Source organism: Alosa sapidissima, chromosome 10 (assembly GCF_018492685.1).
Source record: "Alosa sapidissima isolate fAloSap1 chromosome 10, fAloSap1.pri, whole genome shotgun sequence".
NCBI classification, from domain to species: Eukaryota; Metazoa; Chordata; class Actinopteri; order Clupeiformes; family Clupeidae; genus Alosa; species Alosa sapidissima.
Window position 1 is genome coordinate 9825695 of NC_055966.1, and position 27951 is coordinate 9853645.

At 46.2% G+C, this 27951-nt stretch overlaps 2 protein-coding genes across 5 annotated transcripts in view; one reads left to right on the plus strand and one right to left on the minus strand.

Moving 5' to 3' along the window:
* The first annotated feature begins 129 nt into the window (after window positions 1–129).
* Window positions 130–21423, plus strand: dtnbp1a (dystrobrevin binding protein 1a). Of its 3 annotated transcripts, none has more exons than XM_042106474.1 (10): window positions 130–546; window positions 1754–1807; window positions 1894–1944; window positions 2088–2148; window positions 4149–4281; window positions 5154–5286; window positions 7396–7418; window positions 16710–16865; window positions 18119–18253; window positions 20744–21423. In XM_042106474.1, exons 1-10 carry the CDS (start codon window positions 491–493, stop codon window positions 21046–21048), a joined length of 1107 nt encoding a protein of 368 aa, XP_041962408.1. In that variant the 5' UTR covers window positions 130–490; the 3' UTR covers window positions 21049–21423. The 3 variants fall into 3 exon arrangements, with proteins under 3 accessions (XP_041962408.1, XP_041962407.1, XP_041962406.1); XM_042106473.1 differs by having other exon boundaries at window positions 133–546; window positions 1897–1944; window positions 18110–18253; XM_042106472.1 differs by having other exon boundaries at window positions 134–546; window positions 18110–18253.
* Window positions 21424–22484: 1061 nt separating this feature from the next.
* Window positions 22485–27951, minus strand: part of jarid2a (jumonji, AT rich interactive domain 2a) — a 38873-nt gene continuing 33406 nt past the window's right edge. For both annotated transcript variants that reach the window (XM_042106470.1, XM_042106471.1), the window contains exons 13-18: window positions 27369–27474; window positions 26856–27038; window positions 26285–26415; window positions 25787–25970; window positions 24623–24730; window positions 22485–24177 (exon numbers count right to left, since the gene is read on the minus strand). In XM_042106470.1, coding sequence (XP_041962404.1) covers window positions 23995–24177; window positions 24623–24730; window positions 25787–25970; window positions 26285–26415; window positions 26856–27038; window positions 27369–27474 — 895 coding nt within the window. In that variant the 3' untranslated portion in view covers window positions 22485–23994. The remainder of the gene's footprint in view (window positions 24178–24622; window positions 24731–25786; window positions 25971–26284; window positions 26416–26855; window positions 27039–27368; window positions 27475–27951) is intronic.

Genomic DNA, 27951 nt, shown 5'->3' on the forward strand with positions numbered 1-27951 from the left:
AGCCTATACGATCCATGTACTCCGCTTCAACCATCTCTCAGAGCCGCCCTGTGACTCAATTGCACCACCGTGTGTTCTAACAATTTATTCCAAGTGAAATGAAAGGGCGCAAGGGAGGGAGGCGTGACATGGTTTTCAGGAAGTGTTGAGGTTTATGGGTTTTCCGTGTATCCTGGACGTTTAGAAGATATTCCATGCATGCTACGGGCGACCAAATGGAGCAATAGGTCAAGTTTATTAGATCTTCTTACGCATGCGCCACTCCTGAGTCAATCGAACACCTCCATGTCCCACCGTCAAACGGGGCATAAAGCTCAGCAATCCTCTGTAGTGATGGGACAGTAATGAACTGTTAATGACAGTCGTGTAACCCAGACTTAACTCATGTGGATGTCTCGATCGTTCGTTCTAGTCGGTGTTAGGTTGATGCCTCGGAAAAACCTCCACGCCACTTGGCGGAATTAAGGGAAGTAGCAAAAGAAAGAAAATCATGTTTGAGAATTTCAGAGAGAAACTGCAGACGGTGCAGCAGGATTTCACAACAGGGTATGTGTTTTGTTAGCAGTAGCTGTGATATTAGCCATGTACAGCCTAAATATATGATGTGATTTAACGTTATTCGACTCACTCAACGGTATATGTTTGTATTGACCTTGCCATCACATTAAATAGTTTTGTCCTCGCATTCCAAGGCAAGTTGCAATCAAACTTATTTCTTACCTAGCTAGCTAGGATAGCTGGCTAGCTAGCTTTATTTAGCTCATTTACGTTTGTACTGTACTTACAGTGACAGGTATGCCAAAAGATAGTAGCACACCCATTGCAGTTTCATAGACTAGGGCTTCGTCAGTGCAACAGCCACCAGTTCGTAGACACGATCACTGGGTTTATAAGATGCTCCTGGCTATAGCTACTTGGCAGGCTAATAACTGCATGTCACCGCTATGCGAGCTGCAATTACTTTCAGCTGACCATCATGTGATAGGCAAGCAGATAAATGTTGTTGTGTTTGTGACATATTCTTGGTCAAAAATGGCAGTTAACATAGAATACTGATCAAAATTCTGGAAACACCTTATTTTGTTCACAAGAAACATGTTTTATGCCCTTCAAAACAGACAACTTGTTCACACACTTGACATTGTCTCAACCACTGGGCATGGGTTTCCTGAAGGAGTTCTCACTCACATGGTGAGCAGATCACTTGTTGACTGAATTTACTCGAAGTATTCCATGTGACAACCAGCTTCTTGGGATGGTCATCTAGAATGCTTCTCAATAAATATGAGTGGATAAAAAGCAACCAGCAAGTGCTCTACATGTATGGAAACTCCTTCAGGACTGTTAGTAAACATTCTCAGTTTCTTAAGTTGGTTGAGAGAATACCAATCGTGTGAAATGCTTTCATCATGTTACTAGTTAACCACACATATGCTATTTCATAGTTTTCAGTTTTCACAATGTAAATGTCAGAAAAAGAAAGACCCATAAAAGAGTAGGTGCTCCCAAACGTTTGACCAGTAGAGGAAATCTAGCCTTGTTGGTATAATCTTTGAGAAAAGACTGATTGAAAACAAGTTCAGTAATCGGTTTGTAGTTGTTATGTGTTGGTATGTGTGGTGTAATTCTATCTTTCCATGTGTTGATTCACACACATGAATCTAACAAGGAATTCATGTTTTCTAATTGTTTGTATCGCTGAGTTTTTATGGCATAAGATGATGTGTCATGTTTTGATCCTTGCTGCTCCAAGGATCAAGACCCTGGGTGAGAAATCCAAGGAGGCCAAAGTAAAAAAGAAGCAAAGGTCAGTGCCATCATTTTACTGTTTCACTTAACCATTCATTCGGCCTGGCCCTGGAGTCTAATCTGAAGTGTCTGCTTGCTCCTCAGAAGAGAGGACCACCTTCCTCAATATTCAGCTGGAGTGGAATTACTCAGTCGGTATGTGTCTTTGGTTTTCCTACATTTTGGGAAAAAAAAAAAAAAAATCAGAGTAAACATGACTTTTCTGTACCCTCACACCCATATGGTAGAACACCTACACAAGCGAGAGAATGCTAACTGTTCTTACTTTGAATTTCCAGGTATGAAGACACTTGGGAGACGCTTCATAAAAGTGCAAAAGAATGCGCCAAAGCTGGAGAGGTAGGGGAAAGTCAGGGTGCAGTCCTTCATCATTTAAAACAAAAATGCTATCATTTGCTATGCACTTGGGGGTTTTCCGGCAGAAGCCATTTGTCAGTGTAATCGCCAAGTCCTATGATTCAGTTACTTAAGTTTGGCAAACTGCAATATATAAATGGAGTGATAAGAAGCAGTTGGGACTCTGCCTTTTCTTTGTCAGAATTTAGATTTAGATTTGTTCCCTCACTGATAGAGCCATGCTAAAGTGAACAGTGTGCTGCTACATGTGGCCATGTGTGTGCGACAGTGTTGCATTTATGTGGCTGCTGTTGTGTGTGTGTGTGTGTGTGGCTCTTTTGCCAAATTCCTTACATTCCTTAATGATGGATTCCTCCGAACTCCAGGGGATGTTCAGTGACTTGACATTTTATTTGTATCCATCCCCTCACTTATGCCTGTCAGTAACCTTTTCTATGAGGTGCTTAGAATGTTCTTTTGTCTTCATGGTGGAATTGTAGCCAGGAATACTGATTAACCAGAGACTGGACCTTCCAGACACAAGTGTCTATATTACTATACTATACCTAATTAGTTGTGAAATGTTCCTCCTTGTGTTCTTTAGCATTACGTAACTTTGCCAGCCTTTTGTTGCCTCTGTACAAACTTTTTTGAGATGTGTTACAGGTATCAAATTCCTCTGTTTTCCATGAAATAGTGAAATTAGTTAGGCGAGATTTGATAACAACCGTAACAATTATTAAGAATTATGCTTACTACCTTTTGTATACTTATGACATTTGTGTTCTTTGGAGTTGGGGCCAGGCTCACTGTCCTGTTTTTTTCTCTGGTAGGCTTGTAACTTAAGGGGGGTTTCCACTACGGGAACTTGGGAGTAGTTGTACGGGGTCTCGGCTGTTCATGAGTGTCTTCACTGTCGGAACCACCCCGTCAAGATGATTTTCAAGAACTTCTACATGGCTGAAACAAGTACCTGCCTCAGGGTAGATAATTCGGTGCAGCCCTCGTGAAACTATATTGGTGTGAGAAGCATACGAGGCGTGAACAAGGTTTGAGAGGAAGGCAACAAGCACATTTTTTTAAATCCAGCAAAGCAGATGTTACAGCTAAATTAATTATTAAGGTTAGGCTACATTAGCTTGTTTAGTTGAGGTACACTGAATGAACAAACTAATGGCAGCTAAAAAAAATAGGCTTTAACCAAACAGAATGTGATTGTATATTCATTTATCAAGAAATTACTAATGAAACCCAATATATTGTAACATTTAATTTGGAACAGCTATTCATAAGTGGTGTCTACTGACTTCAGTTCACTCCATTTGAAGGTATTTGTGTAAAATCTAAGAATAGGCAAGCTGTTTGCAAAGCTGTTTATGTTTAAAACCAGCAGAAATCTAATTTTGGTAGCGATAGTGTGAAGGTTACTGCAACTGAACACGAGAGCAAATGCTTATGAAGGATTTAGCAAATGTGTACCATTTGCTGCAGCTGCTACGCCATGTTAGCTAATCTAATTAGCGTTGTGATCAAGGAGCAAAGGCTGCATGAGCAGGTCCTGTAGGTCCTGTAAGTGGAGACGCAATAGCTGAAAGGGCTGAATAGCGGATGTTTCTGTACCTGACCTCTTTACCTGGATAGTAGGCCGAGTGCCTGTAATGGAGCCTTTGGTCTTTTGGCAACTTTGGATTTTGATGATCTGAACTGACAAATAAGCCAGTTAAGCCAAGCAGCAGTAAGAATGGTTCATCATGACCTAAATGAAGTGATTTAAGTGATTCATAACAGATTGAGGTGATTTATCATAATCCTATCAAAGTTAAATGTTCATGAGGGAGACACAATTTGCTTGCTTTATTGGTGCAAAGGCTCCTCATGTAGATCATCACGTCATCATAGATCTCTCCTTCTTCGTAAACCCTCAAGGGTCCCTGGACCCCACTTTGAGAACCACGTGTGTGTGTGTGTGTGTGTGTGTGTTTGTGTGGCTGTGGCTCCACCAGGCAGCAGACGGGGAGGTGGTCATGCTGTCGGCCCACTGGGAGAAGAGGCGCTCCGGGTTGGTGGACCTTGAGGAGCAGCTCCAGCAGGTCCCGGCCTTCCTCAGCGACCTGGAGACCGTCACGTCCCGCATCGGTGAGCTAGATGATGCGCTACACTGCTGGACCCATGGTCATTTAAGATTACAAGATGATCACATACACGTACACATAATTCATAAATACTCACAAAGTCTGTCCACATTCTTTTTGAGCCCATAATCATGTCCCGCAGAAAATAATGCACTTTACGTTGAAGTGATGCCCTTAGAATTTATATGAAGTCCTTTGGTCCAGTACACATAGAAAAAAAAAGTTAAAAGTAGGATTACTTAACTGGCGTCTCTGATATTCCATTCAAGGAAATTGACATCCTAGCGCTATAGGTGGGGAATTTCCTTCAGCGTCCAATCAGCAACCAAGCCTGTTGTAAAAAAAAGTATTTTGTATTTTTACATGTTTGTGAGTTGTTAGAAGCGACTCTGTCTTTATTGTCTATTTACGCCTGGTAGCCTGAAGAGATGTTGACAGCTGTTTGTTGATATCTGGTCCAGTTGGGAAGCACTGTACAGTTCTTTCTGTAGTTTCTTCTATCCCCTGGTGGAATCATTATAAGGATGTTTCCGACTATCTGTTTGACTAAGATATTTCAATTTTGAGATGCCTTCTAGATGTTTTACCATGTGACCACTAGAGGGCAGCATATGTACAGTTGTATTGCAATGACATGTCTCCACAAAAGGCCTAAAGGTCAATTTCTCTATGCACTTGTTTAATCTCTTTAAGATGTTCTGCACCACACATCATGTTAAATACCCCCATAATCAGATCTTAGGTTTCGCACACATCACCACCACCACCTTTATATCAGCTTTACTACCATCTGATTCTGTATGGAAGTTGTTTGAGAGAGTGCAGTGACCTTGGGCCGAGATTTAGCGTGGGATGCATCTGCTCTCTGTTCCTCAGCTCAAATGGAAGCTGACTTTGAGGAGATGGAGAGCCGTCTGATGTACCTGGAGAATCTGTGTGCCCAATGCGAACAGCAGCGCTTTAAGCACTTTCAGAACCTTCAGCTGGAGAACTATAAGAAGAAAAAAAGGTGCAGTATTTCCAGTAATCTCAGACTATTTACTATCTAAAGGTGCAGTATTTCCAGTAATCTCAGACTATTTACTATCTAAAGGTGCAGTATTTCCAGTAATCACACCTCCATGTTTCCACCGAGTTTCCATCTCTACATTGTGGAATGAAACAGCCAGCATGGCTCATTTCAGTGTGAAAGGAATTTGCGTATTATTTCCCAAATAAAGATTAAGGCTTTTCCACAGGTACTTTGACAACATTGTGAAGTTTAGCACTGGATTAGTAGTAGTTTGTTAAACACCTCTTAAACGCTCTCGGCGGCCTCTAACCAGCAGCCACCACTTCCCATTTCATATTTGGTTATTCTAAACAGTCAGTTCCCCACTGTGAGGAAGTTTTTTTAAATGAAAGTAATTTAGCGGAGGAGGAGAAGAGCGAGAGAGAGAGAGAGAGAGAGAGAGTGAACGGGTAACCAGAGTCTTCGCGCTTCCCCCTGTCACCAAACGTTCAGTGACCGGAAGGGCTACGTTTTGTCAGCAGCGCTCGCTCCATCCCGCGTGAGGGAGTGCACTCATCGGTGGCAGTTATCCGCCATCGTTGGCCTCTCTGCCTAATGCGATCAGCGTGTCACCGCAATCAGCTGCACTCGGGCTGATTATGAAAGAGGAGAAACGGGAGGCTTTTTTTGGGGGGGGGGGGGACATTCCGTCGTTAATGGAGCAACGTGGAGGTCTTGCGTGAGAAGCCATCATCAGCCGCAGAGCAGTGAGCGCGGAGCGAGAGAAGAGAAGAGAAAAGAGAGAGAGAGAGTGGAAGGGATGGAGAGATGAGACCAGGAAACAAATGCAAGCCTGAAGCAGTGGGCCTGATATAGGTCAAGCCTTTATAAGAATGCCAGTGGTGATGTGCTTCTCTCTCTTTCTCCACCTCCTCTCCCCCCACTGCATTGTCTCCTTTCTTTCTTTCTTTCTTTCTTTCTTTCTTTCTTTCTTTCTCTCCTTTCTCCCTTTGTGCCCATCAACACTTATACTTAACGTATATATTCTCTGCTACCCATCCGTCCATGTGCCCCAGACCCAGCTGGCCGCTATCCCAATGAAGTGCTGCCTGCCTGGTGTACAGTTCAGTGTAGAGTCCACCTTTTCAGTAACTCCTCTTCCCCACTCCAAAAACTGTCTCATTCTCTCACTGCTTGGAGATCTGATGGCCTCATTTTGTAAGCAGTCATATTTATGCTTCATTTTCCCACTCCCTGGCATCCATCACAGCTGCCATTGTTTGTGGGGCACGAGATGAGGAGAGTCATGGTGAATGCCAATGGGTTCTCTCGCCCGTCCTGCCGTGGCCATCAAGAGCACTGGTAGATTTGTTGGCGTGGGTGTTGTTGATAAAAAGCCAGGCTATTTTTATAGTGCCCCCATATGTATACCATACACACACTTGATGTACCAATGTATGTCAAGCATAATGTATGTGTGCGTAGTCTTGCGTGAAACATGTAGAGCGTCCGAGAGTAGCCTTTTGTGTTGGACCTGACTGCACATGAAGGACTGAAGGAGTAAACACATGACGACGCAAATGGCCCCTCTGCTGGCATCCTATCGTTATGCAAAACTGCAGCAACTGCAGCAACGTTTGCAGACGCGCGCAACTCAAAAAGTACACACACACACACACACACACACACACACACACACACACTGACACAGGATGTCAAGGTGGGCGCTCGGCCTGTGATAATGGCTCCCATACCGGGTCATGCAGCTGGCGGTGGGAAACCGCGTGTCAGCTGCGCTCCCACAACCAGCGCCACTGCTGCCGCTGTTCTGCACTCCGCGTTTATTTACCACACAGAGAGGCAGAGGAGCAGCCTGAGGCTCTGCCGAGGAAAAGTCAAACAGCAGGAACTAAAGACAAGAACTGCGGTGGAGACGTTCTAAAGACGAGAACTGAGACGGAGAAAAAAAGAACACACACAGGCAGATTGTTTTTCTTTTGCTTTGATGTTAAATGTGCAAATAAGAGCACTCTTATGTGCACTGACACACATGCCATTTGCTGTTCTAAGAGTCAGCTAGGAATCATCCCTAACATCTTCTTTCTCTCTCTCTCTCTCTCTCACCAGGAAAGAACTGGAGTCCCTCAAAGGTAAGACAAATTGATGGTGACGTAAAAGAAACTCTCATTATCATAACCTGATTCATATTTTTTTTTATCTTTTTGTTCACATCTCTACAGCAGTCACGAGCATTAGGTTATAGAATTGAACCAGTAAGCTTTTTTCAGTTATATAAAGCATAGAATACCTTATTGATAAGGTTTTTTGGAAACCAGTCTTTATATGTCATTTCAAGTTTGTATTGTAGTGAACTGAGCGAATGATGAGAGGTCATGTAGGCTAAATGTTGAACATTTCTGTCCACTAATGTTTATTTTTATCCTGCTTGGTTTTCAAGCAGTCATCAGAATTTCTGCTGTTTTTTTTTGTGTCTTTGTATTTGATGAATGGTCGAAAGGTTGTCCTTCTGTTCTCCACCACATTGTTCCTTCTGTTGCCGGAATATTGCAGACGCGTGTCGTTTCTCATGTCACTCTGTCGTCATTGGTCACGCTGCCTGTTTGTGTGGGCTTTGTGTCTCTGTGGAAGTGGCATTAAGCTAATTAATTGTGTGAGGGGGCATTAGCAGATGCTTGTTATCTGAGGTGAGACATTGTCAAAGGTGTGTGTGTGTGTGTGTGTGTGTTTTTGTTTGTGTCTGTGTGTGTGTGTGTGTGTTTTGTGTGTGTGTGTGATGCTCTACACTCATCACTACTGTTTTTGCCTCACAAACCTCAATACTAATAAACAGTGTGGAGGGATGTTTGGCAACTCTCCAGCCAGACACTAATTAACCTTTGTGTGTGTTTGTAAGTGAGAGCGGGCAGAACGCAGTGTGGCTCTTAGTAGATTGGATCACTTCGAGGCGCTCCGTCTCTGCTGTGCTTTCAATATGGAAGTGACCTTAGAGAAACTCTCCCCTAGTGTGTCCTATTCAAGGGGAAATAATGCTCTAGAAGCTCTCCAGTCAATCTTCATCAGGCATGTTGTCCGTCTCATCTCTGAGAGAAAACTCCGAGGCTTTATGGTTAACATCACAGCTGAACAACCAACCGCTCCCTGCCTGTGAGGAATTCAGGTCATCTGAGTCTTTATGCTCTGCGTGTTTAAACACTCCTCTTCTGCCGTATAGGAGGGTGGTATGGCCTGTTACCAAGGCAGCAAAGCTTAATATCATCCGACGGCATTCATTACGGTAAGGAGACCACAGCGGGTCAAACATGGCCTGTTGTCCCAGCCGCAGAAAAAAATCATAATGTCATGATACGGAGGTTTTTGCAAATGAACAGTGGTCTGCCTTCCCTCCTTTTTTTTTTTTTTTTTTCTTTGCCAGTGTAGAAGAAATGGTTGGTGGATGCCTCAGGCTGACATGTTTGCATTCATGTGGAGACACGTGATGGTGACGATCATGTGATAAAGGTCATACGTTTCCCCTCCAAAAATGTTGATGGAGATTGTCTATCTTATTTATCTTGGGAAAGTAAAGAAAACGCTTCGAATGCTTTTAATACAGCGGGCAAATGGAGTAGGTTGCTATGCAGTGTCATACTCCTCAGCTATAAATAAAGTATGCCAATCAATGAGTGTCAGTGTGATTTACAATAGCGCCTTAGCTGGAGAAGAGGGCTCTGGAAGTGTGCCTAAGATCTTAGCTCTCAGCGCAGAAGAGAGGAAGATTATGCCAAGTATCGTTTCTGCGTTTGTTCATTTGTTCGGTCATGAGCTCTGTGAGCGTATTTTCACGAGTGTGCCTATTGAGAGCTGGATTTTCATCGTGGTATTAGATTTTTTTTGTTTTTGTTTGTGTGTGTGTGTGTGTGAGTGATGACGTGGGAAGGGCAGCTTTGAAGAACTCTTGTGCTTGAGCAGCACAGCTGCTGCCTTTATCATGTGAATTTTCCAAATTGGGCGTTTGTAGCGGGTGCCATGGTGATGGGAGAGTGTGGTGATTATGCCTTAAGACTGCCGTTAGTGTGGGTGGCGTGGAGAAGGGCCTGCCTGCTTTTGTTCTCCTTCTTTCACTTCTTCTTCTGTTTACTTGTGTGGGAAACCAAGTTCAAGAACTCAACTCTTTTAACGTCCAACAAAAAAATAAAATAATCGAAAGTTCTCTCAGCTTTGACTTTGACTTCTCTTGCCTTTTTTTCAAATGTAGATCATCAACATTTGAAAAAGGCAAGAGATCATGTGGTGGTGGTTTTTTCTGTATGGTTGTAAACCAAATGGTGACTATCCATGTGCTAGCAGTAGCCCCCTGTAGCAGTCGCTGATGCAGGGAGGATCAGGTTGTGCGGTTGCTGAGAGCATATGTGTGGTGCACTGACCTCAGGTGTGTGTCCGCATGCAGCCGCTACTGGAACACACACACACACACACACACACACACTCTCACACACACACTGCAAGCCTCCAGCAATATGCTTATTTTCATCTCACGCTTTTCCAAGCCCTGCCCTCCCCCTCCCCCTCTCTGACAGCCGGGAGTGGTATGTTCCCGCCTTCTCTCTCTCTCTCTCTCTCTCTCTCTCTCTCTCTCCACCCCTCTCTCTCTCTCTCTCCACCTCTCTTTCTCACACACGCGCTACACGCTACAGCTGCGTCTTTCCGACCACTCTGCCCCTGAGCGTGCAGGCAGGCGTGCGTCCAGTGCAGTGTCCCCGTCTCCTTCAGCCTCCCTCTCTTCATCCCCCGTCCCGCTGCATCCGGCAGCATCTCGCCCCCCATCTCAGTGTCTTCCCACGTTCCCCCAGCAACAGCGAGGACCAGCCAGGAAGGAGTGTAGCCGCGCTCGTCGGTGTGTGTGTGTGTGTGTGCGTGCGTGCGTGCGTGTGTGGACTGACTTTGTGCTGATGGTGGGTGGGATGGAGGAAGGAGTGTAAGGGGTGGGGATTTTGGCTGCGGGCAGACATGCAGGTCTGACGGAGCTTCTTGGACCACCACCCCCCACCCCTTTCTCCGCCCCCCACACAACCACCGGTCGGTGTCTCCGGTCCACTCCCTCACCCCGGAGGAGATGTCCTCTCCAGGAGATTCGGACAGCAAGAGCACCTCCTGTAGGTCTTACCTGTTTACCCTCTCTCTCTCTCTCTCTCTCTCTCTCTCTCTCTCTCTCTCTCTCTCTCTCTCTCTCTCTCTCTCTCTCTCTCTCTCTCTCTCTCGTGGTGTGATGGAGTGTTGGTATTTAATGTCATGTTTAATGTCAAGTTATTAACTGTATTTTTGTAGCGGTTGCTGAGTTCAAGGATGTAGATTTTATATTTTGAAAGCAGAGTGCAATCGATTGACTTATGTACCGCCGTTTAACTTGCATCCCTCATGTACAAGTACAGTAGCCATCAAGCTCTTCCTCTCTCTGTTTTTTAATGAATGATGTCAAGACATCCCTCACTCTAAAAACACCCTGTGTGTCTGTCAGTGTTTTTTTCTTTCTTTTTTTCTGTGAACTTGTGATTTATGTGCTAGAGATTCTTTCGAAGTGTGGCTAATCGGGATGCTTATGCATAATGCATTTAGAGGTCTCTGTGCTGTCTGGTGGTTGTGAATTGCGAGTGCCCAGTTTTTTAAGGCAGTTAAAAATTACTGCAGACTGATCAGTCCTTCAGCAGTCTTCTCACCCAGCCACCCACCCAGCCTTCGCCAGCCCTGTACTTTAATTACACCCCCGGAGAGTGCCTGCAGCCTGCTCCACCCCCTCGCTAGTCTTGGGAAATGGCCAGGGTGTTAGCGTGTTATCTGTATTTTTTCATTTTGTCATCACGAGGGTCAGAAGGTGAAATGCTTTGAGGAGTGAGCTGTATTGTGCTCCTGCTGCTGTGCTCCTCGTTACCATGTGATTGACCTTTGCCTCACTGCAAAGGGTGTGTGTGTGTGTGCGTGTGCGTGTGCGTGCGTGCGCGTGTAGGTCTTAAAGCTGGAAGGAGAGGAAAGGGATTTGGAGTGCAGCAGCTCAGGAGCAGTTATCCCTGAAATGAGCAAAGTCTCCATCCTCCAGCTCCCAGTCCATTGTGAGCAGCTTTAGGTGGGCTTGGAGCACGCGGAGGAGGCGGAAGACCCCCCAGGCCTTAATTAGCCAGGTGTAGAGTCATCTGTATCAGGCTCCTGAAGCTGAATTCTTCGTTAGTCGGCGAGCCAATAACTTTGAGAGTCCCCAGATGTTGCCGTTTGACAGATGTGACGGGCGTGCGCCGGTCGGAGCCGAGGAGAGTGTTTACCTGAGGAGAGTAGGGGCCTGAGGGGAGCCGTGTGTGTTTGAGAGATCTGGAAGTTTGCAGCTCCACTGCATGTTTACCTACTGCTGGTCTGGATGCATTTTTGATGTGTTGCAGGTTTATGAAGTCTGGTAACAGTATTTAATAGAGTCGAGTCGATTATGTGCGTATGTGACCCCGCTAGGCACAGAGACATTAAAAGAATCATACAGAGATGGTTGTCATGTCACCAGTTCTTTAGTCAGCCTAATCCTAATATTTTGCCTCTCCCCGGGCTTGGACTGTTTGAGATCCTGACTGTTTCAGAATTAGAATAGGAAACGTCCGCACTGATTACAAAAAAGGAAAGATCACAATGGAGTTCCTTGATTTAAGAGTTTTTACTTCCTCTTATAGCAGAGATTGTTGAAAGAGGTTTAGTCACTCCATATTTAATGCTATTAAAGTCTCTGGTCATGATGATTACGGAGACTATCTAAAAGTCCCTCTCTCTCTCTCTCTCTCTCTCTCTCTCGTGCTCTCTCTCTCAAGAGAGAGACGCAGGAGATGGCCAGCATAATGGAGTGTACGCTTTGTGACCAATTCACACGGGCCAGCTGGGTGATGCGCTCGTGGTTGTTGTTGTTGTTGTTGTTGTTGTTTTGTTTACGCAAGCCGCTCGTGTCTCTTCATCTGTGCCCCTTTAGCTCCCTGTTTACTTCAAGTGTGGATGGCTCTGTGAAAAGAGCGGATCGGAGAGCCACGCGCCGGCATTCGTTACCCCGCTCATCCCTCCTCAGAGTGGAGCCCCGTGGGCCGCTCGTCTGAATAAAGCGAAGTGTTTATCATACGTCCCGCTGTCTGACACCACCCCCTCGCTTCCATTTTGGTCTGCTGAGGTGGAGGTCAGGTTGGGAGCACGGTCATTTCATCTCCGAGAAAGGCGGAGGGGATTTGGGAACACGAGACGCTGAACCCTAGCAAAATGGCCGTCTATCATAAACCTTTCATCTTGGCGCTGAACTGAACGTTTAACCCCGCCATGTTGCTAAGCCTTGATGAAAAGAACCAGTACTGTAACTAAAATCGTTCTCTCTTTCCTTCACTTCTCTCTCTCTCTCTCTCTCTCTCTCTCTCTCTCTCTCTCTCTCTCTCTCTCTCTCTCTCTCTCTCTCTCCATATCTCCCTCTCTCCATCTATCCTCACGCCTTTCTCTCTCTCTACTGTCTTCTGGCCCTTGTAAAATCCTGTGTGAGCAATGGCCTCAATAGCTAGCTGTCCACCCTCCCCTGCTCTCCACGCCTCATCATGAAGTCATGTGTGTGTTTCTTCTCCTAGCATGTGATCACCGTCGGAGCCCGAGGGGTCATTCTGTATGTTTCACTGCTCTTACAATGGCTCCCTTAGTGGGACAGACCATATGAGCTGGGTGGGGAGGGAGACCATAAGAGCTGGGTTGGGCAGACCCAGCACGGGTCGGCAGAACCTGATGACCGTGAGAGAGGATTGTTCACGGCCAATGAAAGGCATGTGTGTTGATGTGAATTTTCATTGTGTAGTCACATGCTCACACTGTAACCTGACCGGCTCTATGAAGACATTTTGAAGCAAAGCAAGGCTTTCCAAAATTGGCTCAGCCCAGGAAATTGCTACTTTCGGCGTTTAGAAACCTCAATTTCATTCAAAGAAATCATTCAATGATCATATCATACCACCACCATGAAATGATCCTCTCGTAAAGGGACCACAACTCTTAACTGCTAAAAAAAAAAACACTTCTCTCAAACCCTTCGTATGGTCGCTCAGCCCAGCAGGAAGTGGAAGGACACCACAGCCGTTTCCTGTTGCCACTCTCTGGCCGAGGATGCTCCAGAGGTGCCTCAAGATTGCCCCCTGCTGGGCCCACCACTGCCAGGCGGCCAGCAGGAGAGAGAGAGGGTGCTGAGCAGGAGAGGGGGGATTGAGCTGGGGATCATCAAAGTGAGTGTGGGGGGGTAGTGGAGGGTGTTGGTGTGGTTTTGAAGAGGGGGGGGGTGTTGGGGGAGTGGAAGAGAGGGGGGTGGAAGTGCTAACAAAGCAAGTCAGAGGATTTGGCTCCCTCTGATGAAGGCTGCTTATTCGATTTGTCATCAAAAGACCCTCAATTGGGCCCTCATCATAGAGAGAGAGAGAGAGAGAAATTGCTGGAAGGGCAGGGATGAACCGAAGAGTGAAGCTCATGACCAAAGCATCGTAACGGGTAGTGGATGGCATGATTCAGCGGGATTTTCGTTTGCTTGTGTGGTCTGTTTTGATGTATGAACACACACATAGTTGACTGAAGCTTGTGCGCCTTTGCTGTCAGTGCACAGGAGGGCTTGATGCATCCCCCGGCTCCACTCCCAAAGCCACCGGGAGCCGCCAGGCTCTCCGCAATCTGGGAAGTGCCCGCCTCCGAGACTCTGTGGACGTCTCTTTACGGCGGGATCAATCAATGGCTTCCTCCCGCATCTTTCTTCCACCCGGCTCCAATCTGCGAGCTGCCACTTTTAAGCAGATTATTGCTAGATGGGCGAGCGGTGCATCTCCAACAAGCAGACGGACGCTCAAGCACATTGGCTCTCTCTCTCTCTCTCTCTCTCTCTCTCTCTCTCTCTCTCTCTTTCTCTTTCTCTCTTTCTCTCTTTCTCTCTCTCAGGCTTAATTTAGACTCTGAGGTTTGGTGGTGATCCACCACCCCAAAGGTCTGTGAAAACTCCCTGCGGGGCCGTTTAAGCGTGAGCTGTGAGAAGCTGTTCTATGGGGCGCAGCAGCAGCACCAGTAGCAGAGATGCTCCTTTCCCCCTCTGCTCTTCTCCCATCTCCCCAATCATAGGGCTTGCTCAGTGGCTGTCTGGGAATTTAATTTCAATTTAATTTCACTTGTAGAGCGTCAAAACATTACACATGTCTCATGGCGCTTTACAGAGTGTTAAAACATTCAGAGAGAGCCCATGAGTAACAGGGGTGAGGAAAAACTCCCAAGAATTGGAGATACATATAGAATATGTTTATGGAATGTTTTGAGGCTTGTATTTATGACAAATTAAAGGGTGAACTCAGAGCAGTGATGATAGTCACATTGTAGGAGAATCCATTGGTTTAACTGTGAGTGAAGCAAAATGCCAAGGCCTTCCAGAGAATTTTTTTTTGCTTTGCTTTGCCCCAGTGGTTTATCATTATACAGCCTAAATCCTAGAATTAAAAATCTAAGTAAGATAAGTAACTGTAAATCTAGGGATAATTTTCCTAATATTTGCTTATAACAACAATTTTTTGTACTTGATTTAAGTCTTTTATTTACTTTGTTATAAGTGAAAATCTTCTATTGGCTAATCTTGCATTCTGCTTATTCTAAGAAGTATTTCCACAGAACAAGAAACTTTCACTCAATAGAACAAGAAGATTTTTGAATTTTAGAATTTAGATTTTTTTTTGTTGGCTGTACTGTCCTGAGGATGTGTGTTTATCAAAAATGTACTGACATCGATCTTATCAGAAAACAGAACTTTCCCTATTATATAGAGGATGCCGCTGAAGAAAAACCTACAATACCACATATGCTGTTTATACAGTATGAGCCTGCAGCAGTGTGTTCACGTTCTCGTCATGCTCGCCCAGCCCATAGTTTCACACTCTCCCTGCTGTTCACACATGAATCGGGGCCAGACTCTCGCGCTTGCTCTCACGCTCGCTCCCACTCTCGGCTGATGGGATGGCGCTCAGAGAGGTGCCGTGTGTTCGGCTCTGCATGGCACTTAAAGCAGCCGTGTCGCTGGCTGCATGTTGACATCATACTTGGGTTCTGTGAGATGTCCAAGTTACGTGGCTCACTTACTACCCTAACAAGCCTGGAGGGCTGGATACGATGAAGTACATCTTACTCTTAATGTAAAACCAGTGCAGTAAAAACAGTTCAAAGCCGTTGTGCTCTTAGATGTGGGTAGTAACACAGCGGCTCAACACAGTTCAACTCAACATGCAAAGTATGTTTGTGCTTACTTTTTCTCTCACCCACACCCACCACCCACAGCCTCGGCTAGCCATGACTTTTGTGCTACATACCCACACACACACACACACACACACACACACACACACACACACACACAGGGGCCGTGCCATTCTCGTCTCTGAAGACACTTCCTGAGGCTTAGAGGAGTGTGTCTGTCTTCCTGTCACAGAGACAGAGAGGCACGCCATCCATTGTAAAGTCTCCCGTGAATAGTGGAGCAGCCAGCCGTTGGCAGCCAGGGCACACTGTCATTTTCTGCCGGAGCGAGTTGAGCCCTCACCTTTGTACCAGGCAAGTAAGTGCTGTAATTACTCACTGGCCCCCTTGTGCCGGACACTCTGTAGCAAAACCCCACCATCACGCATCATTTCAAGGGTTAGATGAAATGGAGCACAGGGCTGCATGACCTGTGTTCAGAGCCATTTGGTTTTTGTGTGTAGCAACTGCTCTGTGATGTTGTCAGGTAAAGTTTGAAAGGTAAAGGAAGATGGCTGAATACACTGAGAGGCGATGGGCGAGGGTGGCTTGTGTTGAGCTTGCTGGGTCTCTGCTGGAGGTCGAGGCTAACGGCGATGCTAACTAAGCAGGATAATCTTTAACCTTCGCAGTAACATCCTGTTTGAGCCACGCGGCGTGCAAGTTTCCCCTGGAGACACACAGGAACACGCAGAACAATGGCTGATGCCCACTATGTGCTGGGTCGTGCACACCAAATGGATTTGCTCGGAAAGCCTTCCTTATGAAGTTGTTGTTTGGGGAATGCTGTTGGTCTTCATTTCAGCTGCAGAGCCACATGGAAATGATATGCACTGATGCTCACTGCACATATTCATGTAGCACACATTCAAGCTACATCAACGTTCAAAAAAATCAGAAGTACCAGAATAGGGGCCAACATTTAGAAACAGGAACTCACTGATTTTATTTAAGTCTTATTTGCCTATCTCTTCTTCTCCTTCCTTTTTATCTCTCCCTTATCTTCTCTTTCCCTCCTTTTCTCTGTGCTTCTCTTCCTACTATCCTCTTACCATTTCCTCTCCCCCCTTTCCTGCTTATGTCTCTCTCCATCTCCTCTCCTCTTCGCTCACTTTCTCACCTCTCCCTCACTACACCCCGTGTAGCGGAGCTGCATTCTGAGCATGCCCAGAAGGTGCTGGACATGGAGCATGCCCAGCAGGCGAAGCTGAAGGAGCGTCAGAAGTTCTTCGAGGAGGCGTTCCAGCAGGACATGGAGCAGTATCTCTCCACAGGCTACCTCCAGATCGCCGATCGGAGAGGTGAGTCCGCGCCACTTCTTCTTCACTCTCTCCTCCCACTTCAACCGGTCTCAGGCGCTCTTAGATTTTTGCCGTGTCCTCGAAGACAAAACAGTGCAGCTTGTTCTGCTTCGTTAAAGACGATAGCGACACTTGCACGTATTTGCATGTCTTGTCTTTCTTAATGTGACTCTTCCTCTTTCCCTGAATGCAGAACCAGATATGAGATGCAAATGCATGTTGTAGTTGTTTTGTGGCAGCATGTTGAAATCCTCCAAAACACAGGTGTCGGGAGAGTTTTGTGTTGCCAGTTGACACTATTTGCTGTGGCAACAGTACGCACATCTAATTGAGTGTCAACACCGTGTGTGGGTGGACGGAGGTGTGGGAGAGTGAACATTCGAAAGATGATGCTACTCTATCTCTCCCATTAAACAAAAGAAACGGTCAGTCAGCATATGCGGCTATGTATTAGCACCACTAGGGGAAATATTGTTTTCCCAGTTATCCTGCCTCCATACGTCCACTTATTGATCTCCGAGTGTGGACTTAAAAGACTCCCTTTAGTCATGCTAAAGGTCCAGCCCACTCTCGTCATTAATATTGGATCCATCACCTCGGCCTGCTGGACTGGACTGGACAGGACTGGTCTACAGGCGTGGCTCCATTTAAGAGCTCATTCCTCCTCAGCTCCCCAGTAGCGGACTGATGAGTTCTAAACTGACTATCTCTCTCTCTCTTTCTCTCTCTCTCTCTCTCTCTTTCTCTCTCTCTCTCTATCCATCCCTCTGCTGCCCTGGCTGGCTGGTGCCTTGTCTTGAGGTATGGTGATGGTTGGGAAAGGCTCTCTGCGTAAACCCTTCCCTCGCTCTTCCACCGTCACGTCCCTGATCTGCTCAAATCATATCCATTACTCTGTTTGTTTGTTTGTTTGTTTGTTTGTTTGTTTTCATTTATGATTACATGTAGTTATTTTCTAATTGTATATGTCATTTGGTAATTGATGGAGCACTTTTTACAATTACAAGAGCATGATTCCTTCATGATGTGGTAATCCAGTTTTAACATTCATTCACTTAGCACTAACAACACCCTCGATGTACCTGGCCAGCTTGTAGCCTGTGGTTGTAGCTGAACCAAAATGACAGTCCTTCCATAGTCTCCCTTGATTTGATTTGATTTTTAAAGAAATTTTAAAACATTCATATGTGGAAAAGCGGCCCAATGTTTTCCAAGTGTAACTGTGGCATTTGATTGGCCCCCAGAGCCATTAGGAAGCATGTCCTCCATGGAGGTGAACGTGGACATGCTGGAGCAGATGGACCTGACGGACGTCTCTGACCACGAGGCCCTGGATGTCTTCTTGAACTCGAGCGGGGAGGACAACAGCGCCGCCTCACCGGTCTCAGGTACAGGTACACACACACACACACACACACACACACACCACACCTGATCAGACAGTGAACTAGAGCCTGTTAGTTGTAAAGTCCCCAGGTTTCTTAGTCCCACATGTTGAACCGTGAGGCAGAACTAATAAGGGAAGTCTGCAGTGGCAGTGGGGAAAGATGAGGTCTCATTTTGACAATTTGAACTTGGAAGTGTTCATCTGTGCTCATGTGACATGAGGCTGGTAACTGCTAATCACTTCACGATCTAATGAAACCACTCACTTTAATGTGAAGGCATTAGCCAGTGCACATATCAAATGTGCCAATCCCTGAGGAGACAGCCGGATGTTTTCTATAGGTAGCAGATGTTTGAGTGCTCACTTCAAATGCAATTTAGGCATTTGTGTGCCTCCCTCTAGACTGGGCTGCTCTCCTCTCCTCTCCTCTCCTCCCTCTAGACTGGGCTGCTCTCCTCTCCTCTCCTCTCCTCCCTCTAGACTGGGCTGCTCTCCTCTCCTCCCTCTAGACTGGGCTGCTCTCCTCTCCTCTCCTCCCTCTAGACTGGGCTGCTCTCCTCTCCTCTCCTCCCTCTAGACTGGGCTGCTCTCCTCTCCTCTCCTCCCTCTAGACTGGGCTGCTCTCCTCTCCTCCTCTCCTCCCTCTAGACTGGGCTCCTCTCCTCCTCTCCTCCCTCTAGACTGGGCTGCTCTCCTCCTCTCCTCCCTCTAGACTGGGCTGCTCTCCTCTCCTCCCTCTAGACTGGGCTGCTCTCCTCTCCTCCCTCTAGACTGGGCTCCTCTCCTCCTCTCCTCCCTCTAGACTGGGCTGCTCTCCTCTCCTCCCTCTAGACTGGGCTGCTCTCCTCTCCTCCCTCTAGACTGGGCTGCTCTCCTCCTCTCCTCTCCTCCCTCTAGACTGGGCTGCTCTCCTGCTCTCCTCTCCTCCCTCTAGACTGGGCTGCTCTCCTCTCCTCCCTCTAGACTGGGCTGCTCTCCTCTCCTCCCTCTAGACTGGGCTGCTCTCCTCTCCTCTCCTCCCTCTAGACTGGGCTGCTCTCCTCTCCTCTCCTCCCTCTAGACTGGGCTGCTCTCCTCTCCTCTCCTCCCTCTAGACTGGGCTGCTCTCCTCTCCTCTCCTCTCCTCCCTCTAGACTGGGCTGCTCTCCTCTCCTCCCTCTAGACTGGGCTGCTCTCCTCTCCTCCCTCTAGACTGGGCTGCTCTCCTCTCCTCCCTCTAGACTGGGCTGCTCTCCTCTCCTCCCTCTAGACTGGGCTGCTCTCCTCTCCTCTCCTCCCTCTAGACTGGGCTGCTCTCCTCTCCTCCCTCTAGACTGGGCTGCTCTCCTCTCCTCTCCTCTCCTCCCTCTAGACTGGGCTGCTCTCCTCTCCTCCCTCTAGACTGGGCTGCTCTCCTCTCCTCCCTCTAGACTGGGCTGCTCTCCTCTCCTCTCCTCCCTCTAGACTGGGCTGCTCTCCTCTCCTCTCCTCCCTCTAGACTGGGCTGCTCTCCTCTCCTCTCCTCTCCTCCCTCTAGACTGGGCTGCTCTCCTCTCCTCTCCTCTCCTCCCTCTAGACTGGGCTGCTCTCCTCTCCTCTCCTCTCCTCCCTCTAGACTGGGCTGCTCTCCTCTCCTCTCCTCTCCTCCCTCTAGACTGGGCTGCTCCCCTCTCCTCCCTTTGTGCCTCCTCCTGTTTATCTATTCACACTTTTCTGACCTCCTTCTCCATTCACTTCTTCTCTCTCTCCTTTCACCTTCACTCTTCTCACCTCATTTCCTCTCACTCTTCCATGCTTCACCCTTTCCCTCCTCCCTTCCATCTGCGTTATTTCAATCCTGCTCTCTCTTTCTCTTTTAACCCCCCCCCCAGTTTCTTTCTCTTCATTCAGCTCTTTTCAATTAATTGTGCTTTATTGGCATGCCTATTTAAAGGCCCCCTATGCAACATTTTCAAGTTAATAAAATAGTTTAGAAATCATTGTGATGGTTAATCATTGTGAGCAGGCTTTCCCTGCTCCCCCTACCGTCTCCTAGCAGAGAACCAGCCTTGCAAGATCTGCACTATCGTCAGTGTCTGAATCAGCAAGTCCTGTGAGAAGCGAGAATGAGCGAGAATTAAAATTCTCTGGACATACACACGCCCCCCTCAAGCACCGGTTAGCCATGCGGCTAGCTATTAAATTTTTCATTAGATTTTTCATTCATTTTTTAGATGTTCATTTTGGCAGAGACAGCAAAAAGACGGTTGTGAAATATGCAGCCCCAAGGCTGTAGGGGGAGCTCCATAGAGAGAAATGCGAAATCAGGAGTATACTGTATAAAGAAATGACTGGACTTACAGACGGGCCCTTAGAAATAAACAGTGTTGCCAAAGCAAAGACCATACAGTAACAGTACAGAAATCTCTCTCTCTCTCTCTCTCTCTCTCTCTCTCTCTCTCTCTCTCTCTCTCTCTCTCTCTCTCTCTCTCTCTCTCTCTCTCTCTGTCTCTGTCTCTCTGTCTCTCTGCAGGTCCGGAGCAGGACTCCTTGTCCAGCGCTGAAGCTGAGATCTCCCTGAAGGTGCCCACTCGGGTGGAACTGGGCCATGGCCTCCCCTCTGCCTCCACGGCATCGACCCGCAGCGAGTCGGCCAGCCTGGAGACGGAAGGGCCCGACGAGGAGGAGGAGGAGGAGGAAGAGGAGACCAGCCTGGGGGACGTGCCGGTGGTGGCGTCCGACGAGGAGGACGTGCAGCCAGACACAGTGCTGACCGTCCTCCCTGAGCCTGACGAGCCGCCCAGGATCTCGGACGACAGCGACTCGCTGACCCCGTGACCCCGTGGGTGAGCACCACGGCGGGAGGTAAAACGAGACGAAAAGCGATCAAAGCAGAGACTGCAGAGAGATTTCGCTCAGACTCTTAAAACACTGGACACTTTCCTTTCCTTCCAGAAATGTTGCCCGTGTGCAGACTGACAATACTGTGTGTGTTCAGGAGCAGCACTTCCTGTCTGGGATGCTCCTGTTTGTTTGTTTGTTTGTTTGTCTGTCGTTTGTTTGTTCTGCTTTTTCCAGCAAATCAATGTAGATCATATATTCTACAATTTTTCTCAGTATTACATGGGAATGATCTCCCCCCTATCCCCAACAGAGGTGTATCTAGAACAAATAAAAGTGTTTTTTTTTTTTTCATTCTTGCTATTAACACAATCACTTCAAGTCTTTGTTAAGTCATTGCTGCAGACTTTGTTTTGATTTGCTATTGCTGTTCACCCCCCCCCCCCCATACACACACACACAGACAAAAACATACATACATACATACATTCATACATACATACACACACACATACACACACAAACATACAAACATACACACACACACACACACACACATAAAGATACGCAGTGCTAGAACTATGCCTCCAGCATGCTTGTGCTCACATCCCTCTCCTCCAAAGGTTTCCGCTAAGACATGAATAGTAACATGCAGACGCGCTGCAGCCTAAACAGCCCTTGACATTGTTGGCCATATGTCTGCACACAAGCTGTCAGGACTGCACACTGGGAGAAGAGTGATCGCAGCCAATCACAGCAGCCCATCAGGGGAAACGTATGATTGCACCCCGCAGGGGAGCAAGGAGGTGAAGATGTGTGTGTGTGTGTGTGTGTGTGTGTGTGTGTGTGTGTGTTCCGCATCGCTGGCTGCTCTCTCCTCCACGCTGCACACCAGCACTCCTCTGCTCCCGTCCAACGGTTCATGGAACATCGTTTCAGCTCCCCTGAACAGAACTACTCCGCACTGTGTCTGCGTTGAGATGCGCCCAACTCCACGGTCACGTCCTCATCGCACATCTGGTGGGAGGTGAGAGAGCGGCTCCATCCACTACTCTGCTGCGCTCGTGGACAGTAGTAGAGGAAGTGGTCCAACCGCATGGGTAGCACCTCACTGAAGTGCACATGCACGTTGTCCTCCGAGTTTAATGGTGTCAAGCCAAGAGTAGTGCTTCATAGTGGTGCAGCTGTGCCTTTGGACACTGTTGAACTGACTCTGTCCTGAAAAAGAAATGCGTTTCTCCAAGCTTATTTTGCATGGGAGTATACAGTACTAGTCTGTGAACCTGAGAGTCTTAGCTTAGTATGAGCCCACAGATAATACATAAAAAAAATACACGGGACTGTATTGCCTCATAATAAATAAACAACAATTACTGTATACATTACTGTATAAGGACATGTTAGAATAGCACAGACATTTGAGATGTGAAGGATTGACAGTGGAATAGTTTATTTATTCAAACTTAGAAGTACAAACCTGCAAAGTGAAAAAACTGTAATAACATAACTTTTGATAGGAGAGCGGAAAATTCAGTGCTTATAAATAAAATGTAAGACAAGCAAGGTTTACTGTAAAAAAAAAAAAACATCATAAAACACTGTAAGGCCTTAAAAAACAAACAAAAACTAGACAACCACAACTCTGGAAAACACTAAACTCTGTGTTTGATTATCTCTAATACAGTTCAGTAATTTTTAGGGAAGCAACGATAAAGTTGGGATTAAAGAATCGGGTGCCAGTGCAACAACAGGAGCTACTACTGTACCTATATTATTATTATTATTATTGTTATAATTATGTATTATTATTATTATTATTATTATTATTTTAACATTTCCCTTTTTATTATAAAATTAAAGCTAAAAAACTAGGGACCACCACTATGCCATACTTCATGATTTAAGCAGCACTTATTTATATATGTTACAAGCGTGACCCTGCGGAGGACTCGCCGAGGCAGGTGAAGGTTCCAAAAGGGTGAGTAAGGCTAATACCCTTCGTCTTCACCGTCGATTCGCCTCGAACCACCCACCATGCTCTCCCTCAGCTTGAGTTTAGAGCACAAAAAGATAAGGTATTGGCTTAGCACAAGTGTAACAAGGGTAATTTTAGCATCTGTGTGGGTTTTATTGTTTTTTTTGTTTTTTTTTGGTAAAATCTAATTTGCATGACATAATGTCAAGGGGGGGGGGGTTGTGTGGGTTGGGGTTCTTATTTCTTACAACTGAAATAAAGTAGTATCCTAGTATTTATAATAAAGCTTAAAATTAATGGCTTCATTTCTTAGAAACCTTATTCATAGGTCTGAAACGTTTTCATGGCATTTTCTAATTTTGCTGACTTTGGGGCCAGCGGGAAGGTGTCTCTTTTATAATAATAATTTGACTTTCTGATTTACAAAATAGCTTATATTTAAAACTGCTGTGTGACTTCTTTGTAGTAACCTCAGTCTGCACTTCCTGGCTGATTTTTTTTTTTTTTCACTGCGGGGGGTGACCTGCAGGGGGCGTCTAGAGGAGGAGAGCAGGCAGGCCTAGTGTGGAAGAGAGTGAAACTACAGCACCATTTGAGCACAAAACAGAAGGTAATTCGATAGATATATTGGTATTTACGTATAGATCTATATTCAACTTAATGCTAAAACAACCAGAAAATACTCAGATCTAAAAAAAACAACAAACTCATATAAAATAACGATAAAAAAGAGAAACAGTTGACCTCAGAACTAGTGCAAAAAGATTTTTCGTGCTTTCAGGGAAGAGGTCCTCCATCTCTGTTGGGAAGGTATTTGTGTGTATGTGTGTGTTAATGCTGAGGGTTGGTGTGTGTAAGAGTGGGGGATTGTTTTTCAGAAAGTTGAAAGGTGGAGTGTATCAGGTGATTGAGGTGTGTGTGTGTGTGTGTGTGTGTGTGTGTGTGTGTGTGTGTGTGTGTGTAGGGGGTCACATCTGAGGGCTGGCGGTGTGTTTGGGGGTCTGGGTGGATCTCCTGGCAGCACGGGGGCTGCGCTGTGCTGGTGTTGGGCACGGAGCTGGGGCCTGGGCCTGAGGCTCCGCCCTCCTCCTCTCGCTGCTCCTCTCCTGCACCCTCCCACTCACGCGGCTCAGCAGGCTGTTCATCTGCTCCTGTCACACACACACACACACACACATTACACACACACATGGCAACATACATTACACATTATACACATCCACACACACCACAGATTACACACACAGACGTAGACACATCACATCCACACAAACAGGTTCAACGTGTTGGTTCAACAGGTTGAACATGTAGAGTACGTACCAAAGATTCTAGAGTGTTCTGCTCAGAGGCCTTTGGTACACACCAATCAAAATAAGTATGCCCTAAATACCCCAAAACACCCTCAAAATGCCCTAAATACCCCAAAACACCAATACTAATTGCATTACTAATGTCAGACACAGGACATGTTTCACATCAGTGAAACAGATGTCAGGCTAGCAGGCTGGGGCTGCAGTTGAGCACCTGCATAATATTGCAATTACGTACCACTGAGAGGAGCAGACTGAACTCTGCTGGCCCGTGAGCCCTTCTTACCTCGTCGTAGCGGTACATCATCTTCAGACCCCTGGAGGAGCGTCGCTTCTGGACCAGATGCAGCGTGCACTCCAGACAGAACACCACGTTATCGCTCTCCTGGACCACCTGAGGAAACCACACGGCCCAAAGGCCAACAACATGAGCCACACTCTCTCAAAGGACTGGCTGTCTACAAAGAGATGCGGAAAATTGGATTACCAAGTTATGATAACATAAATCATATATGTTATCAGGTATACAGTACAACCTTCGGTTTGTCTTCACATTCTTTATTTTCTCTATTTTTTACCCTGTTAGATGACCCTTTTATTTATTATAATTTAAGTTTGCTACTGTTTGTTTTGCTTGTTTGTCTGCAAAGCACTTGTGGTTAAAAAGTGATATATAAATAAATTGTTTTATTATTCTTTTATTATCATATTTCCACTGGATATTGATAGGGTAAGCAGCAAAACACATGTCTACTTACAGTGCGTCCAGCTTTTAACCGTGAAATTAAAAGGCAACCCCAAGGATCCACCCAAACCGTGGAATTGTCATTCCTCGACTTATGATGGGATATTCCCTTAAGGTGACTGACGAAGGCACTGCTTTTGCACTGGAATCCACCCAAACACATAACACTTCACAAGCTAGGAGCGTCTCCAGTATGCAAGGAGAGTTAGCACTGAAACAAACTGCTAACATGGCATAAAACTGCATTAGTAGACAGATCTGCAATGGCCTCGGAGGCCTCCTGTCATTTTCAATTAATGCATAATAAGTGTATCACTGAATAAGCCTTATTACCTTGCAAGCAAACTTCTCATATTGAAATAAATCTCAAAGAGGTTTAAAACTTCAGAGAGTAATGAGCGCTTGCACTGTTGCACATCAATCAAACTGATTTGTTACTACTTTGAAACACAATTTGTGAACTTATTTATGTCAGTGCTGTGGATTACAAACTTCACAACAATCTCTCACTACAGATCTCACAAAATCATACAACTATTCAAACTGCATTCACACCGCTATTAGTCAACCTAATGATCCCTAATGATAACTGTCCGCCGTCTACTGTGCTGCAGCCTCCAACTAAGCATCTCACAGAGCGTGCTCCCTGTGGTCAGTTACACTAGGGCTGTGTGGCATGTAGAGGCTATGTTGTCTGGTACCCACCATGGACAGGTAGCACAGGTGCTGGCAGGTCTGGCAGCGCCGGTCTGAGGTGTCCTCGGCCAACCGCGCGCTCGGCTTCTTCCGGCCTTCCGTGGGGGGCTGGCTGCTGTCCAGCGTCCGGTAGCGCGCCGACGAACGCAGCCCGGCCTTGAACAGATCCTGCCGTTGGCTAATCTCTGTGTCCCTGTAGAGGAGCAAGGCACAGGTGTGTTTAGCCTTGTGTTGTGGGTGTGTAATTCGGTAGCAGTATGAGGTTATGATGAATGGTTTAGGTGTCTTTGGAATTTATGTTGGTTTACATTTAAGTGTGTGTGTATATACTTTTTTGATCCCGTGAGGGAAATTTGGTCTCTGCATTTAACCCAATCGGTGAATTAGTGAAACACAAACAGCACACAGTGAACACACAGTGAGGTGAAGCACACACTTTTATTTTATTTAAGGATTTATCTCCTTAAAGGTTGTTTGTGTTTATGTCCTCCTAATGCATGTTTATACCTGAGATCTCTGAGAAGTGAGGAGATTGTACTCTGCAAAAGTTTGTTCTCCCGTCTGGACTCAAACATGCCCATCTTGTAAAGCAGCCTCTCCGTGGAAAACGGCTCCTCCATCCGACGACGCTTCAGTTCCTGTACAAACGAGAGAAATGAATGTGAACGGCAGAAAGAGAGGGAACAGAGAGAGAGAGAGACCAATGCAATATTTATTTGAATTATAGAGTGCTAGTGTTACATGGAACATGACTAAGTACTTTTTTGTGTTCATTTGTTTGCTTTTCTGAGTGACTGCACTTCTCATAAAAGAAATTAATCTTTTAGCTTTGTAGTACTGGTGGCAGAAAGAGTGACAGAAAGACAAACAGAGGAAGAGAATGAGATAAGGTACTCCAACACCTTGTCCAGTCATCTTTTGTTTGAACAGGAGCCTCGCTTGTATAATTTGACAAGCATAGGCATATATTTACTTTCACTTTTTTGCTTTTAATGGTTATGTCTCAATGAGTATGTCTCCGAATAACCCTTTTCCTTTGGCAAAATCAGTGGTGTGCTTCTTGACCCTCTCCGCTTACCTTAGCAGCCTCATGGCCCATGGTCATCCACTGGGCAGTGGCAAAGTGCACCGTCTCCGACACACTGTACCCACAGCACACCTTGGCCACGAACGTCCCTGGGAAGCAGATCATGAACTGGCCACTCTTCTGGACCGTGCGGTGGACTCGGATGCCCTCTCGACACAGCACCTCGGGGGAGATCTAAAGCAACAGGTACACACACATGCACACGCACGGGGGGAGGGGGGTGGGGGGGGTCACAAAGATTCTCAGCTCTCCACAGGGGCCACAGTGTTTAATCCCTGCAGTCAATAGAGAGAAATTTGAATAGATATCTGTATAGAATATGCATAAATTTGGCAATGCAACTATACCTCTATACCACACTACCATAAAACCATCTACCTGCTTTATTCTAACACACTGTCATTATGAGTCCAGTGTTACGTGAGAGTAGAGAGAGTATCAGGTAGGTCAAAGAGGGGCGTTGCTGTGCTGTGCTGTGCTGTGCTGGCGTTCACGCTCACTCACCATGATGCCTTTCTCCAGCATCTCCAGTCCCGGAGTCCCATTGGCCTGCAGCAGTGTGTGAACTACTTTGTCAAGTTTCGTCTTCTCCTCAGCGGGAATACAGTACCTGCCGACAGCACTGGGGGTCAGAACCTAGTGGGGGGGCCCATCACTGTGTCTGCAGCTTTCAGTTACTCAGATAACCTATATAGGTTGTCAGTGCTTTTTCTAAGGTCTTACAGCCTGTCTATCTAGACAGACCTTCAGAAGTGAGAGTTATATCAAGCAGAGGGTGAATTATTACATGATCTACAAGTTGCACAGTAACCATTTAAGAATCTAAATAGATTCTTGATGAAGAGGCATATGCATATCTGACATATAGTCTAGTTGCATCCCCCATAGGCCCAATAGTCAACCCAGAATGTTGAGCCTAGCTTTATCACACAATCTGATTTTGTTTGTAAGCAAATGAGCGCATATTTAATGAGATAGGGCCTAATTTACATATTTAAACATTAACATAGAAAAAAACATGCAATACATTTATTTCTCATCTTAACATAAGTAATCAACTGGGAAAGTTTCATGGTGATAGCTAGGT

Bases quoted from the DNA above. Each gene is read 5' to 3' on its own strand.
- dtnbp1a (XM_042106472.1), top strand. From the start codon at position 491: ATGTTTGAGAATTTCAGAGAGAAACTGCAGACGGTGCAGCAGGATTTC. The intron at 2,149-4,148 runs GTAGGGGAAAGT...TGGCTCCACCAG, and splicing joins AATGCGCCAAAGCTGGAGAG to GCAGCAGACGGGGAGGTGGT. The intron at 4,282-5,153 runs GTGAGCTAGATG...TCTGTTCCTCAG, and splicing joins GACCGTCACGTCCCGCATCG to CTCAAATGGAAGCTGACTTT.